The sequence below is a fragment of the Clarias gariepinus genome, chromosome 28 (genome assembly GCF_024256425.1).
Source record: "Clarias gariepinus isolate MV-2021 ecotype Netherlands chromosome 28, CGAR_prim_01v2, whole genome shotgun sequence".
In the NCBI taxonomy this organism is placed as follows: Eukaryota; Metazoa; Chordata; class Actinopteri; order Siluriformes; family Clariidae; genus Clarias; species Clarias gariepinus.
Genome location: NC_071127.1, coordinates 18382501 through 18400236, shown reverse-complemented (window position 1 = coordinate 18400236; position 17736 = coordinate 18382501). Strand labels below are relative to the sequence as shown.

The following is a 17736-nucleotide window of genomic DNA, read 5'->3' as shown; positions in this document are numbered from 1 at the left end:
ATATAAGTCGCTCCGTATAAAGGCGTTTGGCAAATGCTAAAATCTAAATGTAGATCGAGTGTAAAACAGCAGGCATGGTTCTGATGATCAGCACAGCTCCATATTCGAGGTTCATTATTTAAGAAATTCTGGGTTCGGTAAAACTAAACCACTGATGGACGTACAGTAAATAAACCAACCTTTGGTTGTAGTTTAACCTTCAGAAACATTACCAGATTTCTTTTTTTAAAAAAAAGATAAATGTGTGGGAACCCAAAATGATCTAGAGAAAGATATATTTTGTTATTGTGATATACTATTGTGATTGTGCAGAATAACAGAAAACAGTTCTCTTTATTTCTCTATATAATCCCCTGATAGACTAATGCACTGGTCCCAGTGTTTCACTAGTGCTTGGACGCCTCCAATGTAGAAAGTTTTCTCATTATACCGGAGACATGATCGGACTTGGATCGCCTGTCTGATTCATGTCTACAACCCTGGCCTCCCAGGAACTCCTTTAATTGCCCAAACATGTGGAAATGCCTTGGAGTGAGTCTGGACTATACGGTGGATGTGGCGATAAGCCTATAGTCTCCCAGCCGAGTTCCTGTAATACACAAGTGGTGCAGTTGGCAGTATATCAGATTCCTTTGTTAAAGAAAAAGGCTTTTTAAAGGAGTTTTTGCCACTAAATGCAGGGTTGCATCCTGCATCATGGTTTATATGTGGAGCAGTAATCGAGTGGATGGATAAGAAGTGTAATTCATGGCTGTAATGTGTGTGTGTGTGTGTTAATGAAATTGCCTGTACTACATCTCTTTCCATCCCTAATCATGTGTCTTCATGTTTTCTCGCCCCCCCCCCTTCTTATCTCCCCCAGTCTTTAGTATTAGCTCAGGATCCTACCAAAGACAACGTTCCGGACCTTCAGGAGGACAACGCTCGTCTCAGAGAGAGAATAGCTCGAATGGTACGTATAGGTGATCACGTGTAGCATCACATGAGTGTAAAAATCATCTCACCGCAGACACTAAACCCAGTCTGTGCGCTTTCTTTCACACAGTCGCGTCTGCACACCAGCCTGCCGGACAGTGACGCCTCAGACGCTCTAGAGGAGGAGAACCGCTCTCTGAGGACGCAGCTGGAGGAAGTGCGGCGCGCAGCGTCCCGTCTCAGCCACGAGAAAGAGGAGCTCAGCCGCCAACTGGAGGAAAAAGAGAAAGAGAGAGAAACCCTGCGGCGAGGCAAAGCAGACCTGGAGGAGCAGAAGAGGCTGTTAGACCGAGCACTGGACAAGATGAACAAAGATGTAAGTGTGTGTGTGTGTGTGTGTGTGTGTGTGTGTGTGTGTGGATGTGTGTGTGTGTGGATGTGTGTGTGTGTGGATGTGTGTGTGTGTGGATGTGTGTGTGTGTGGATGTGTGTGTGTGTGGATGTGTGTGTGTGTGGATGTGTGTGTGTGGGTGTGTGTGTGTGGATGTGTGTGTGTGGGTGTGTGTGTGTGGATGTGTGTGTGGGTGTGTGTGTGTGGGTGTGTGTGTGTGGATGTGGGTGTGTGTGGGTGTGTGGATGTGGGTGTGTGTGTGTGTGTGGATGTGGGTGTGTGTGTGTGTGTGAATGTGTGTGTGTGTGTGGATGTGTGTGTGTGTGTGTGTGGATGTGTGTGTGTGGATGTGTGTGTGTGTGTGTGTGTGTGTGTGTGTGTGAATGTGTGTGTGTGTGTGAATGTGTGTGTGTGTGTGTGTGTGTGTGTGTGTGTGGATGTGTGTGTGTGGATGTGTGTGTGTGGATGTGTGTGTGTGGATGTGTGTGTGTGGATGTGTGTGTGTGGATGTGTGTGTGTGGATGTGTGTGTGTGTGGGGGGGGATGTGCGTGTGTGGGGGGGTGTGTGTGTGGGGGGGTGTGCGTGTGTGGGGGGTGTGTGCGTGTGTGGGGGGGGGGTGTGTGCGTGTGTGGGGGGGGGATGTGCGTGTGTGGGGGGGGGTGTGCGTGTGTGGGGGGGGGTGTGCGTGTGTGGGGGGGGATGTGCGTGTGTGGGGGGGGGATGTGCGTGTGTGGGGGGGGATGTGCGTGTGTGTGGGTGTGTGTGCGGGTGTGTGGGGGGGGGGGGTGCGTGTGTGGGGGGGGATGTGCGTGTGTGGGGGGGGATGTGCGTGTGTGGGGGGGGATGTGCGTGTGTGGGGGGGGATGTGCGTGGGTGAGAGTGTGCGTGTGTGAGAGTGTGCGTGAGAGGGTGGGTGTGAGAGGGTGTGTGTATGTGCGTGTGTGCCTTGTGATGGACTGGCACCCTCTCCTGGGTGTGTGTGTGTGTATGTACCCTGGCTCCGGGTGTCCCTGTGACCCTGTATACGATACGCGATATAGAAGATTAAATACAGCAGCAGAAAAATAATCTACAATATTTACAGTTCTGTCACTCACAGTTTTTCCCCCCTATATTTTTACGTTCTATATTTGTTTGATAATGTGACCAGAGGGGACTTAGTCCAGTGTCTTCTTGTGCCAGTCCCAAGTCTGGATAAGTGCAGATGGTTTTGGCAGGAAGAGCATCCGACGTAAAACTTTCGCCAAATCAAATGATGCAAATCACTAAGAGGAATTCCATACTGGATCGGTCGTGGCCCGGGTTAACAACGACCGCCACCGGTGCTGTTGACCTACGGGGTGCTGATGGAAATTGGGCTACTGGTGGTCAAAGAAGGAGAGGAGGAAGGCGTGTTCGTAGGCAGAAAGAGAAGAGGAAAGGCAAGAGTTTAGGAGTGAGAGTAGGGACTCTGAATGTTGGGACCATGACAGGGAAGGGAAGAGAGTTGGTTGAAATGATGCAGAGAAGGAAGGTGGATATACTGTGTGTCCAGGAGACCAGGTGGAAAGGTAGCAAGGCCAGAACCTCAGGATCAGGGTTCAAATTGTTTTACCATGGTGTGGATAGGAAAAGAAATGGAGTAGGAGTTATTCTAAAAGAGGAGTTTGTAAGGAATGTTCTAGAGGTGAAGAGAGTATTAGATAGGTTGATGAATCTAAAGCTGAATATTGAAGGGGTGATGTTCAATGTTGTTAGTGGCTATGTCCCACAGGTTGGGTGTGAGTTAGATGAGACATTCTAGAGTGAGTTAGATGAAGTAATGCAGAGCATCGCCAGAGGTGAGAGAGTGGTGATTGGTGCAGACTTTAATGGACATGTTAGGGAAGGGAACAGTGGTGATGAGAATGTGATGAATAAGTTTGGTCTTCAGGACAGGAAAGTAGAAGGACAGATAGATGGTGGCAAAGAGGTTGGAAATGGCAGTGGTGGATTAATACTTAAGATGGATGTACATGCAGCAATTGTTACAGAATGTCAATAAAAACTAAATAAATGGAAATGGCAGTAAATACATACTTCCAGAAGAGGCAGGACCATAGGGTGACATATAAGATCTGGGGCAGGAGCACTCAGGTGGACTACATCTTGTGTCGATGTTGTAATCTGAAGGAGATCAGTGACTGCAAAGTAATTGTGAGGGGAAAGTGTAGCCAGCCCACAAAGGATAGTGGTGTGTAAAATGATCCTTGTGGTGAGGAAGGTGAAGAGGACAAAGGCAGAGCAGAGGACAAAGTGGTGGAGGAAGAATGTTGTGCAGTTTTCAGGGCGAAGTTAAGACAGGCTCTGGGTTGTTAGGAGGTGCTTCAAGTTGACTGGACAACTACAGTTAAGGTGATCAGGGAGACAGGTAGGATGAAGGTGGGTCTGCATCAAGGATCGGCTCTGAGCCCCTTTTTGTTTGCTATGGTGATAAACAGGATAACAGAGGAGGTTAGACAGGAGTCTCCATAGACTATGATGTTCGCAGATGACATTGTGCTTTGTAGCGAGAGCAGGGAACAGGTGGAGGAAAATCTAGAGAGGTGGAGGTACGCTCTGGAAAGCAAAAGAATGGGTGGAGAAAGAAGTGTCAGGTGTGTTGTGCGATAAAAGAGTATCAGCGAGAATGAAAGGAAAGGTGTACAGGACAGTGGTGAGACCAGCGATGCTCTACAACTTAGAGACAGCGGCACTGAAGAAAAGACAGGAGGCAGAGTTGAAGGTAGCAGAGCTGAAGATGTTCAGGTTCTCTTTGGCAGTGACAAGGATGAATAGGATCAAGAATGAGTTTATCAGAGGGACAACCCACGTTAGATGTTTTGGAGATAAAGTCAGAGAGGTCAGATTGAGGTGGTTTGGACATGAGGAGAGATTGTGAGCATATTGGTAGAAGGATGCTAAGGTTAACCTACCAGGCAGGAGGTCTAGAGGAAGACCAAAGAGGAGATTTATGGATGCAGTGAGAGAGGACATGGAGTAAGTTGGTGTGAGAGAAGAGGAACCAGAGGATAGGGTTAGATGGAGGCAGATGATTCGCTGTGGCGATTAAAAGGGATTAACCGAAAGACAAAGAAGATTCTATATTTGTTTGATGTTCATCATTAATGACGGTGGATACACACCAAATTTTTTTAGACAAAAAACAAAACACTGTGATCAGATTGATGATTCACTCAATCACTTTGAACATGTAGCTGTTGTTGTGTCGCAGATCGACCTGGTGATGGGCGACTCTCGTCAGTCGGTGCAGACTCTGCAGTCTCAGCTGGATGAGTTCAGAGATCGTTCTCGTAAAGAGCTCCAGGAGTCTCAGAAGCTGAACAAGGAGCGACTGCTTGAGCTGCAGAGAGCGCAGAACAGCCTCAAGGCAGCACAGGAGGAGGTGAGGGAGCGGCGCAGCACCGTCACACGGCTCGGGGTCCCAATCTGGTAGTTAATCAGTGCGCTGTAGATGGTATTTAAATGTTCATTAGTCACTTCTTACTCCTACAAATAACCTGGAAAATAGATTTTTATTTTATAAACGTGCCCTGATGCCTCTTTAGTTCATCTCACCTCGGTCTGTTCAGATCTATTTAACAGAAATCTGGACGAGTATTACCTAAAGCATCGTTAGACAGCGGGTTCTGTGCAGTAACACTGCAGGCACTGAAATCTGGGTAGATACACTACAGTAGATTTCATTCTAGTGTATACGGGTTATGTATGTACAGTAGGTACTAAAGCCAAACTAACTCTATCCAACTGAAATCATTCACGTTTTAAAGCCCAGCCTCCCAGGAACTCCCAAGAACTTTAAATTCTATTTTCAGTTCTTCCTCTCTGCGCACGGCGGTGTGTTTCAGGTGTCGCGTCTGAAGAAGGAGCTGCTGGTGTGTTGTGAGGAGAAGGACAGCGCGCTGCTGGACAAGGAGCTGCTGAGCAGCCGTCTCAAACAGAAGGAGAGTGAGCTGGACACCGAGAGGAGCTCACACAGCTCTTACGACCGCAGCAGGGAGATACGCCACCTAGAGGTGTGTGTGTGTGTGTGTGTCATGTACTCTATATCTCTTATGTACTAATTCTACTGATATGAAGACAGTTAATTTGTCAGTCAAATACCAGAGTCTGTGTTGTCTGATTGAAATACAGCAGCATCTAATCACACTGATCAGAGCGGAAACACTGTTACACATTTACAGTAGTGTGTGTGTGTGTGTGTGTGTGTGTGTGTGCGTGTGTGTGTGTGTGTGTGTGTGAGATTAGGATAAAATAAAGAGTTTGGAGATAGAGTTGGACGAGGAAAAGACGGGAGCTGAGCTTCTGAACGAGCGCGTCACACGCACCCGAGAGCAGGTAGCTGAACACACACACACACACACACACACACACACACGTTCACATGACCTGTATACAGTATGTAAATAATAAACACTCATCCCCCCCCCAACACACACACACACACACACACACACACACACACACACACACTTTTTCTGTTTGTTTTGAAGGTGGACCAGCTTCGCTCTGAACTGATGCAGGAGCGCTCGGCCAGACATGACCTGGAGATGGACAAGAGCTCGCTGGAGAGACAGGTAGAGACCATCACCACCACTGGTGGAATCATCATCCTCCTCCTCTTTGGTGGCAGGAGTTCAGCCTGATGTTCTGCGTGTTTTGTGCTGCGAGTTTCTCTGCTCAGCTCCGTCGCTCCGTTCTCTTTCTGCCAGCTCCAGCCGCTTGACCCCTGTTTCACCCATGACCTCATTTTTACTCAGATTTTTTGGACATCAGCAGTTTCTCAAACTCTCAAACCCACACCCAGGCCGAGATCATAGTTCTCCTCGTTCTGATGTTTGATGTGCACATGAAGCTCGTTTGTGTTTATACACTTTGTTCTGCTGCCACATGAATGCCTGATTCATATAGTTGCATGAATGAGCAAATGTGTTTCCATAGTGTGTGTGTGTGTGTGTGTGTGTGTGTGTGTGTGTGTGTGTGTGCGCGCGCGCTCTCTCTCAGGAGTTCTCTGGAATGCTTATTCAGGGTTTTGGGGTCAAACATCCACATAATCATCTTGTCGCTTGAACTGTCTGACCTGGTGAACAACAACAGATGTCTAGATCGAACTTGTCGTGTCCTACACGGATATTAGCAAATGGTTTAAAAGCATTTAGCAAAATATGAAAATACTGTATGTCCCCTTTAACTTTATGACTCAGTGAGTCTTGTCCACCCATGACCCTGTTTCCAGTTCACCAGTTGACTTTTGGTTGGTCCTGACCACTGCAGTCTGGGAACATCCCACAACACCTGCAGTTTTGGAGTCGCTCTGTCCCCGTCGTCTAGACATCACGCTCTGACCGTTTGTCAAAGTCGCTCAAATCCTAACGCTTGTCCACATCAACTTCAGGAAAAACAGGTTCAATACTTGCAGCCTAATACTGTATATATTCCACCCACTTCATAATGACATGATGAATGGCTAGACGACTGGGATCTACTCAATATTAGTCTGGTGGTTAAGATATTATGTCTGGTCAGTGTATATCGAGTGGTTACTGCCCCCTAGTGTTCACAATTCTGTAAAAAAAGATCAGAGTAATGAAAGTGATTTTCCTATTTAAAAAAGTGTTTAAAGAAAAGACTATTAGTGTTAATGCTTTTGTAATCTCAGCTGTGAGCCGAGTGTGACGTGGATAAAACGGGAGTTTGACTCCATCAGATTGATCATGAGGTCAAATCCCATCGTTTCGACCGAGAAGTCCAAGGAAGCAAATTTAATTGTCGCAGAGACATTCTCTCTCTCTCTCTCACTCTTTGTCTCGCACTCTCGGTCAACCATATCTATGAGTGTGTGAAGGAAGAAAAAGGCAGAGAGCGCTTTACTCCAAGTGTGTGTTCACCTCACTGTATTATAGTAGGACGCACCCAGGGCCGCATGTGCACAAACCCCAAAGTGTCCAAACAGTGACATGAGACACGTACAAGGACAAGTGCATGACGGCGCAGACAAACACTTGACTCTCATTCCTCTGTTTCTCAGATCAAAGACCTGAAGTCTCGTTTAACTGATGTGGAGGGTCAGCCTCGATCTCCTGCAGGGGTCGCTATACTGGAGAGCAAAGTCCAGGAGCTGGAAGATCAGTTACACAGCGAGGAAAGGTACACACACACACACACACGTATACACACACACACACACACACACACCTGTGTTACTGCCATGGCAATATAAAATGCTTGTTGTGTGTAATTATGTTGGATCAGAGAGAAGAGCAGCATCCTGGCAGCTCAGAGGAGAGCAGAGAGGAAATTAAAGGACGTGACCGCAACACTGGACCAGGAGAGGAACCAGCATGCTGAACAGAGAGACCAGGTACGTACACACACACACACACACACACACACACACACACACACACACACGCATGTGCTTAAACTTTCAGCATCGTCTGCTTTGCATGTATGTGTGTTATTAATGGCTGTACAGGATGCAGGTCGACACAAGTGCGCCCCCCAATGGAGGGATGGAGTATTACTGCTATACTGGTCACCTGATCAGAGTACACTCAGAACACACACACACACACACACACACACTCTGGGAACACAGGTCAGTCTCCTCAGGCAGGTGGTTATAAACCCAACGTGTCGACTCACACTGAACTAAACACAGCTGACCTTTAACGAGTGACGTCGTGTTTACGTGCGTGTGTCACTCATTAACACACACACTGAGCACACACTAATTAAGCACAAACACACACACCTAATCTGAGTGGACACACCTGCACACACACTTTGAGAAGAGAGACAAATATGCACTCTGAGCAGACACACATACTCACACACACATACTCACACACACACACACACACACACACACAAACAGACACACACAAACATCATGATTTTTAATTATTACAAGGTATTTATATTATTGTTTGTTTGTGTGTGTGTGTGTGTAGCTCTCGCTGCGTGTGAAGGCTCTGAAGAGACAGCTGGATGACAGTGAAGGTGAGGTGGAGAGACTGGAGGGAGTGAGGAGGAAGATCCTGAGGGACCTGGAGGAGCAGCAGGAGCTGAAGGACGTCCTGCAGGCCAAAGTCAGCACTCTGGAGCACGAGCTGAGGTCTGTCCCTGTCCCACACTCTGTCCCTGTCCCACACTCTGTCCCTGTCTTAGCCTGTCCCTGTCCTATAGTTTGTTCCTGTCCTACAGTCTGTCCCTGTCCTTTAGTTTGTTCTTGTCCCACAGTCTGTCCCTGTCCTATAGTTTGTCCCTGTCCCACAGTCTGTTCCTGTCCTATAGTTTGTTCCTGTCCCACAGTCTGTCCCTGTCCTACAGTCTGTCCCTGTCCTTTAGTTTGTTTCTGTCCCACAGTCTGTCCCTGTTCCACAGTATGTCCCTGTCCCACAGTCTGTTCCTGTCCCACAGTCTGTCCCTGTCCCACATTCTGTCCCTGTCTTAGCCTGTCCCTGTCCTATAGTTTGTTCCTGTCCTACAGTCTGTCCCTGTCCTTTAGTTTGTTCTTGTCCCACAGTCTGTCCCTGTCCTATAGTTTGCCCCTTTCCCACAGTCTGTCCCTGTCCTATAGTTTGTTCCTGTCCCACAGTCTGTCGCTGTCCTACAGTCTGTCCCTGTCCTTTAGTTTGTTTCTGTCCCACAGTCTGTCCCTGTTCCACAGTATGTCCCTGTCCTATAGTTTGTTTCTGTCCCATAGTTTGTTTCTGTCCCACAGTCTGTCCCTGTCCCACATTCTGTCCCTGTCTTAGCCTGTCCCTGTCCTATAGTTTGTTCCTGTCCTACAGTCTGTCCCTGTCCTTTAGTTTGTTCTTGTCCCACAGTCTGTCCCTGTCCTATAGTTTGTCCCTGTCCCACAGTCTGTCCCTGTCCTATAGTTTGTTCCTGTCCCACAGTCTGTCCCTGTCCTACAGTCTGTCCCTGTCCTTTAGTTTGTTTCTGTCCCACAGTCTGTCCCTGTTCCACAGTATGTCCCTGTCCTATAGTTTGTTCCTGTCCCACAGTCTGTTCCTGTCCCACAGTCTGTCCCTGTCCCACATTCTGTCCCTGTCTTAGCCTGTCCCTGTCCTATAGTTTGTTCCTGTCCTACAGTCTGTCCCTGTCCTTTAGTTTGTTCTTGTCCCACAGTCTGCCCCTGTCCTATAGTTTGTCCCTGTCCCACAGTCTGTCCCTGTCCTATAGTTTGTTCCTGTCCCACAGTCTGTCCCTGTCCTACAGTCTGTCCCTGTCCTTTAGTTTGTTTCTGTCCCACAGTCTGTCCCTGTTCCACAGTATGTCCCTGTCCTATAGTTTGTTTCTGTCCCATAGTTTGTTTCTGTCCCACAGTCTGTCCCTGTCCCACATTCTGTCCCTGTCTTAGCCTGTCCCTGTCCTATAGTTTGTTCCTGTCCTACAGTCTGTCCCTGTCCTTTAGTTTGTTCTTGTCCCACAGTCTGTCCCTGTCCTATAGTTTGTCCCTGTCCCACAGTCTGTCCCTGTCCTATAGTTTGTTCCTGTCCCACAGTCTGTCCCTGTCCTACAGTCTGTCCCTGTCCTTTAGTTTGTTTCTGTCCCACAGTCTGTCCCTGTTCCACAGTATGTCCCTGTCCTATAGTTTGTTTCTGTCCCATAGTTTGTTTCTGTCCCACAGTCTGTCCCTGTCCCACATTCTGTCCCTGTCTTAGCCTGTCCCTGTCCTATAGTTTGTTCCTGTCCTACAGTCTGTCCCTGTCCTTTAGTTTGTTCTTGTCCCACAGTCTGTCCCTGTCCTATAGTTTGTCCCTGTCCCACAGTCTGTCCCTGTCCTATAGTTTGTCCCTGTCCCACAGTCTGTCCCTGTCCTATAGTTTGTTCCTGTCCCACAGTCTGTCCCTGTCCTACAGTCTGTCCCTGTCCTTTAGTTTGTTTCTGTCCCACAGTCTGTCCCTGTTCCACAGTATGTCCCTGTCCTATAGTTTGTTTCTGTCCCATAGTTTGTTTCTGTCCCACAGTCTGTCCCTGTCCCACATTCTGTCCCTGTCTTAGCCTGTCCCTGTCCTATAGTTTGTTCCTGTCCTACAGTCTGTCCCTGTCCTTCAGTTTGTTCTTGTCCCACAGTCTGTCCCTGTCCTATAGTTTGTCCCTGTCCCACAGTCTGTCCCTGTCCTATAGTTTGTTCCTGTCCCACAGTCTGTCCCTGTCCTACAGTCTGTCCCTGTCCTTTAGTTTGTTTCTGTCCCACAGTCTGTCCCTGTTCCACAGTATGTCCCTGTCCTATAGTTTGTTTCTGTCCCACAGTCTGTTCCTGTCCCACAGTCTGTCCCTGTCCCACATTCTGTCCCTGTCTTAGCCTGTCCCTGTCCTATAGTTTGTTCCTGTCCTACAGTCTGTCCCTGTCCTTTAGTTGGTTCTTGTCCCACAGTCTGTCCCTGTCCTATAGTTTGTCCCTGTTCCACAGTCTGTCCCTGTCCTATAGTTTGTTCCTGTCCCACAGTCTGTCCCTGTCCTATAGTTTGTTCCTGTCCACACGTATAGATCAGTGTATAGATTAGCTACTGTCCCCAACCTCTGGACAGTCGAATGTCACTCTCTCCCCTCACACTGAAGAATTCGTCTATTTCTCTCCACACAGGCCACTCAGGGACTTATTCAGTCTCTTGTTATCTCAAGACTGGCAGGTCTGAGTCCACCTGACCTGTCCCCCAATCCAACCATTTTCTCCCACACCTCCACACTTCTCCGCTCTCAAATTCAAAACCCTGATGTTCACCTACAAAGCTAAAAAACGAACAGAAACCCACCTACAGTACCTTTCAGTTCTAATCACGCCTCACACACCTCACACACACCTCACACACACCGCACCACATTCCCTCTGATCCTCCAGCACTGCTTCCTCTAGATGTCCATACAGAGTCTCAGGCAATCTTCAAATGACGACTAAAGACAAATCTGTTTCTTCAGTACTTAATCTTCCTCTTCCCCTCCCTTCAAAAATAAAAAAATAAAAAAATAATAATAATTCCTAGCTGTGACTGATGGTTATTAGTTAGTGACCCGGCGTAACGATCTGTCCAGTGACGGAAACTTAAGGACCAAATGTCTAAATGTAAAGAAAAAAAAAGTGTGTTACAGTCAGACGTTTACACACTCATCATTAAAATGACCAGCTTTCAATTAGAGTACAATTCACACGGGGGAAAAATTCACAGGAATAGTTTTATTTGTACTTGAAAGTTGACAGTCAATGATGGTTTAAGCAGGAATTTCTCAGGATCAGATCAGATTAGATGTCAGAATTAGTTTTATTTAAACAGTTCCAGCAGCTCAGTCCCGACATATTAGTAATTTTTATTATGTAAAAAACTAATGAAGGACAAAATATTTACACAAACAGAATATATATAAAAAAGAAAACAAAAAGGATAAGATACATCGACAATAATGTTCTTGTCTCTCTGTCCATTAACGTCCATTAACATCCATTAACGTCCTTTAACGCCTGGTACCGCGCACCGCCTGAACTGCAAGTGCGTCCTTGTGGAGAGAGACTCTGCAAAACAAACATTAGTTAAAACAGTTAATCATTAACGTCCCTAACCCCAGCCCATGCATTCTCTCGTTTTTTTCTTTGTATGTCTCTTGCTCTTGTGGCCTGATTGTGGTTTAATTTTGAAATCAATTCTAACACTATAATACGATTGTGTTTATCAGGAGGAAGGTCCAGCAGGCGCGGCGTCCCACACTGGGGTCAACTCTCAGCTCGGAGGAGGAGGACGGAGTCTTCGATTCTAACAGCATCAAGTCCATCCTGACGGAATCCCCGCTCCAGACCACCACCTGCTGAGAGAGAGAGTGCGAGAGAGTGATAAAATAAGAGAGTGAATGATAGAGAGAGTGATGGAGAGAATGAGATAGGGAGAACGAGTGAGTGATAAAGTGAGTGAGTGAGTTAGAGAGCGTGAGAGAGTGATAAAATGAGAGAGTGAGATAAGGGAGAGTCAGTGAGAGTAAGAGAGAGCGAGAGTGAGCGAGTAAGAGAGCGTAAGTGAGAGAGTGAGTGAGAGAGTGAGAGAGTGAGAGAGTGAGTGAGAGAGTGAGAGAGTGAGCGAGTGAGAGAGTGAGAGAGTGAGTGAGTGAGTGAGAGAGTGAGATAGGGAGAGTGAGATAGGGAGAGTGAGATAGGGAGAGTGAGATAGGGAGAGTGAGAGAGTGAGTGAGTGAGAGAGTGAGTGAGAGAGTGAGTGAGTGAGAGAGTGAGTGAGAGAGTGAGTGAGAGAGTGAGTGAGAGAGTGAATGAAAGAGTGAGTGAGTGAGAGAGTGACATAGAGAGAGTGAGTGAGAGAGTGAGTGAAAGAGTGAGAGAGTGAGATAGGGAGAGTGAAAGAGTGAGATAGGGAGAGTGAGCGAGTGAGAGAGCGTAAGTGAGAAAGTGAGTGAGAGAGTGAGATAGGGAGAGTGAGTGAGAGAGTGAGTGAGAGAGTGAGTGAGAGAGTGACATAGGGAGAGTGAGTGAGAGAGTGAGCGAGTGAGATAGGGAGAGTGAGCGAGTGAGATAGGGAGAGTGAGCGAGTGAGAGAGCGTGAGTGAGAGAGTGAGTGAGAGAGTGAGTGAGTGAGAGAGTGAGTGAGTGAGAGAGTGAGTGAGATCTCGATTAATGAAAGCTTTAATTCTGTAAAGGAAATGAAGTGCCTGGTTGTTGTAGTTTGAGAAGTCAGGAGAAGAGAAAACTCCCAGTGCTTAAAGCCTTATAAAATAATTCCTTTTTAAATAAAGAGTTTCAATACATTTAGATTCTCTCAGAATTATATACTGTAGTTTTTACTGTACATCTGGCTGTATGTTTATTCTTGACTAGTTACATAAAGATTCTGTCTTTCCAGCTCGTGTTTGTGCTTCTTTTATTACATCCGTTTTAAACACAAGCCGACGTTCTTGGTGTTTATTCTCTACATGAAGACGTTATAAACAGGTTCTCTGCTTTACATACGGTACGACTGGTTTAAACCCAGCGGAGCTCAGGTACGACCTACAGCTGTCTCACGTGTTCATAAGCTTCTGAATTGGGACAAAAGTACAGGACTGAAATTACAGAGCCGCTGGTGACGTCACTTCTTACTACAGTAATGAACGTCCACAGTTTATTGACGTGAACTCAGTGTTACTCTCAGCTGCAGTGGTGTAGGTGTTGTCTGGTGCATCATTATGGAATAATTCCTGAGAATATTGATTAAAACTCTTCATGTATCGAATGAAACCTGATGTCAAGCCTCTGGCGCCATCTAGTGATTATGATGTTTCTTTCTTGTCGAGTTCTGTTAGAAATGTACAAAATGTAGAAAAAGTTTAGTGACAGCGATCCTCAGTAATCACAGTATAATGAACACACGGGCAGGTGTGTGTACACGGGCCCAAGTTATACTGCAGTTACACCGACTGCTCTTCTCGAAACTAGAGTCTGTAGATTTCACTGACTTCTACTATGAGTAAATGAGTGTGTGTGTGTGTGTGTGTGTGTGTGTGTGTGTGTGCGCGTGTGCACCCTGCGATGGATTGGCACCCTGTCCAGGGTGTACCCCGCCTCGTGCCCTAAGCCTCCTGTGATAGGCTACAGGCCCCCCCGTGACCCTGAATACAGGATAAAGCGAAATAGACGATGAGTGAGTGAGTGTGTGGTTAATCTGCAGTTACTACCTGATGCCTTTGGCATGTAATACACATCAGAACCAGTAGCGAGCGCCTCAGTGATGTTGGATTTTATTTAACGAGTTTCTTTCGATATTCTAAAGTTTCATTCAATTTTCTCATCAATGAATCCCTGTATATATATATAATATAGTGGACACATCTGTACCGTCACAATGTCCAAATATACCACTACACTGTACATACAGAGTGCAATAAACCCAGATGAATTTGTGTCCTGTGATGTACAGTATCATATTTCAGGCTAAAGCAACTCATGATTTTGATTATTCTTGTTTTTTAACTTAGTTTAGGTTTAGATTTTGTTCCTTCCATCCAACTGTACATTAATGTGCTTGTATAAACCTTTGCAGGCGTTTTAAGATGATTAGAGTGTGACACTGTGAGTCTCCTATATTGAACTTTTTTACAATATTCATATTTTTTGAGACACACACACACACACACACACACACAGACTAGACCTTGTAGATGTCTCCTTGTTTATGTCAGTCCCAGGAGGCTACAGGTTGTTTTTGTGGTGTAACCCGTCGGACCAGATTCTCATTCCTGAGCATTTTATTATTTGTACATAGTGTACATACCTGCTAAATCCCACAGAGTCAACCATGCTGAGTCAACAAGCACCAGGTCGTCTAATGCAATCATAATGAAATGTTTCCACCAAATACTGATTTCCTAATGTTATTTATTAATACAATTTGTTTTAGATTATTAGCATTTTGTTTTATTTGAGTTATTAAAGTTCTGCAAGTACAGCATGATCTTGGGTTATTTTGATGTGTTGTGATGATGTCATTTCCTTTATATATACATTCTAAATGATAATAATAATAATATTTTGAATTTTAAAAAATATTGTCAGCAGTTCACAAAAAAAATGCAACAAAACTTTTCATCTCACCAACACATTCACCTGTAAGAGAAGAAAACATGATGATTTTTCAGCGCTCCCTTATTTTTCCCAGATCTGTATGTATTATGTGTCTCAGCTCTCTTAGTGATTCCGTCCGACTGTCTGTCGCATCCTTTAAGAGTGAACACTTCCACAAGTCCTAGTCTAATCTCCCCTATGGACTGTACTCTTCATCAGCCTCCATAATCCTCTTTTAGAGGTCAGATGAATCACACTGAGAGCTGGCTATTGTGATAGAACGTGATCTTCATCATCTTCATCATCTTCATCATGTTTCCCTGTCGCAGGTTACAGATGCACTATTTGCAGAATAACATTTTCTTTAAAGAGTTAATTGTTTAACACCAGCTGCCTGCTTTAGCTCACGACTTCCTTATAAGATCCTACTGTAACTCTCAGGTCCTGTGTGATGAGTACAGGACGGATGAAGCGTGTGTTCCTGCTTTTCACAATATTCATTAGAGAGTTATATCAGTACGTGTGTATCATCTACAAATGGCCTGCATCATGAGACATTATCCCTGAGCTCTTTATACACTACAGCTGTACACATGGAAGACGTTTCATGGTCCTCCAAGATTTAATCACATTGTGTCAACTGTATCAAATGACTTTATCTAACAGACGTGCAGTAGATGATGAAGTTTTATTCTCTGCTTTATGTGAAGTGTTTACTGTGAGTCGGATAATAAAAGCTTATTTATTTATAATGAGGTCTCTACATAATGCTGTAACGAGAATAGTTATGCAGGTGCTGTGAAAATGTCAACAATGTGAAACTATGAACGTTAAAAACCCTGACCTTCTATAAAACCAATGCTGTTCAGGAATGAGGTGAGCTGTTGATCGGAATAATGCTCCGGGGTGCTGAGCAGAACCAGCTGTCCTGACTTGTGGAAGTGAAATACGGTGTTTACTTTTTACATCATTTTTAGACTGAAAGGAATTTTCAGCATGTACTGTGTTATTAAGTAAAATAAACTTAATGAAGTTATATCACATTAACAAAACACGTCCACTAATACTTCTTGTTTCTCCTTCTTTATTAATTAATTTAAAGACTTATATATACTATAACAAATACATTTGGGTGATATTACATTAGGTGGCACAGTGGCTTAGTGATTAGTCATCTTGCACCTCCAGGGTCTGAGTTCGATTCCCATCTCAGGGTCTGTGTGCATGGAGTTTGCATGTTAAATGAATAAAGCAGTATAGACAATGACCATGTGCCATGTGGGAGAACATGCAAACTTAACAGACTGAGAGCTGAGATGAGATTTGACTCCCAAACCCTGGAGGCGTGAGACCGCGGTGATAACCACGAAGCCGCCTTGTCACCTTTCATACGCCGTTTTCTTTGATGCCGCCAGCAGATGAAAAAAAGCTGCAAAATGCATAACACCAGTTATAATACAGCAACCTGTTTTGACGGTTTATTATTTCCAGCTGGAGGGAGAGACCCACACTGTCACGGGTCATACATGCCGCACTGATGAAACCTTGGCACAAGCAACTTTTTGAAGATTTAAAGAACCAGCGTTCTCACACCGGGACATCTTACAAATAAACCTTTTTACAAAAGTTATTAGAAATAATTAATTCATTATTAAATACATCTTTTTTGTAAATCTGTGAAAATTAACCAATATTTTACATAAAAGTTCGATTGATTCTATAAATTAAATATATTTAGTATTAATTAAAAATTCATTCATAATTTTAAGTGTAAGTCTAAAGTATGGGACCACAGTTTGTTTTTTGAGCTCAACATGGGAAATATGACGAACTAAATTTTATTTCATTTTCAACCAACTTGACAAACATGACTGAGCAAATAAATAAATAAATAAATAAATAAATAAATAAGTCACATAGGTAAAGAAACAGCAGAGTTAAACATGATTACATGTTTTTTTCTAGTTCTTTTTGGTTGTTTCTATGACCAAATAATACTGCTACCATTACCAATAATAATAATAATAATAATAATAATAATAATAATATGCACATTTTGAGAGTAAATTTCCACATTATAAAAGTAATGATAACTTTCCTTCTACCTGACACATGCAAAACCTAAATACTCAACACTGGCAAGGCTATAAAAAAAAAAGCACATGTACTGTATATATAAATGATCTGTTGCCACTTAATTTTAGGGTTTAAACCCACAATATCACAGGAAGCTGCCGGTCTGTCCCATGTTCTTGTCCTCAAAACCAGAGGACTCGGTTAAATCATGGTTTTATCTCTTCTAGGGGAATCTCTCACCTTAGTGACTAGTAAGCTTGTTTATAAGCTGAAAATCCCTCCAGCAGGTCTTACAGTCTCACAGTGTTGTAATGAATTGAGATTTCTTCTGCTCTGAGGAACCAGGTGAGAACTTCCATCTCTGATCCACAGCGTTTTAAGTACATTATGAGCTTCACACACAGAGATACAGAGATGTTCATGTTCAGGCTGAATAATTGTGAGACTGATAACAGAATCATCATCATAACCTGCAGATGAACTGATTAGATTTTGGAAGTGATTCAAACAGGGTCAAGGTCACAGCAATGTCAAATGTCATAAATCATTTTTCTGTAATGAATTTACTACATTATTATTTTTACTATTATAACAACCACATGTGTATTACAAAAGAAAAGTCCCTGAGAGTAATACACGTCTGCATGTGCAAAATACTCAGTCTGTGCTCATCAGTGGAGTTCTTCCTCAATTAAAATAACTGCTGCTTTGGTGACATCATTCCTGGAGGGCGTGGCGTGTGGGCGTGGAGTGCACACACACACACACACACACACACACACACGCACA

General features: G+C 44.6%; 1 protein-coding gene across 1 annotated transcript in view; it reads left to right on the top strand.

The window, feature by feature from the left end:
* Positions 1-12257, top strand: part of cgnb (cingulin b) — a 34661-nt gene extending 22404 nt beyond the window's left edge. The window contains exons 12-21 of the mRNA XM_053489580.1: positions 863-952; positions 1046-1291; positions 4540-4710; positions 5174-5341; positions 5574-5663; positions 5819-5902; positions 7354-7472; positions 7578-7686; positions 8279-8442; positions 12006-12257. Coding sequence (XP_053345555.1) covers positions 863-952; positions 1046-1291; positions 4540-4710; positions 5174-5341; positions 5574-5663; positions 5819-5902; positions 7354-7472; positions 7578-7686; positions 8279-8442; positions 12006-12138 — 1374 coding nt within the window. The 3' untranslated portion in view covers positions 12139-12257. The remainder of the gene's footprint in view (positions 1-862; positions 953-1045; positions 1292-4539; positions 4711-5173; positions 5342-5573; positions 5664-5818; positions 5903-7353; positions 7473-7577; positions 7687-8278; positions 8443-12005) is intronic.
* The last annotated feature ends 5479 nt before the right edge of the window (positions 12258-17736 follow it).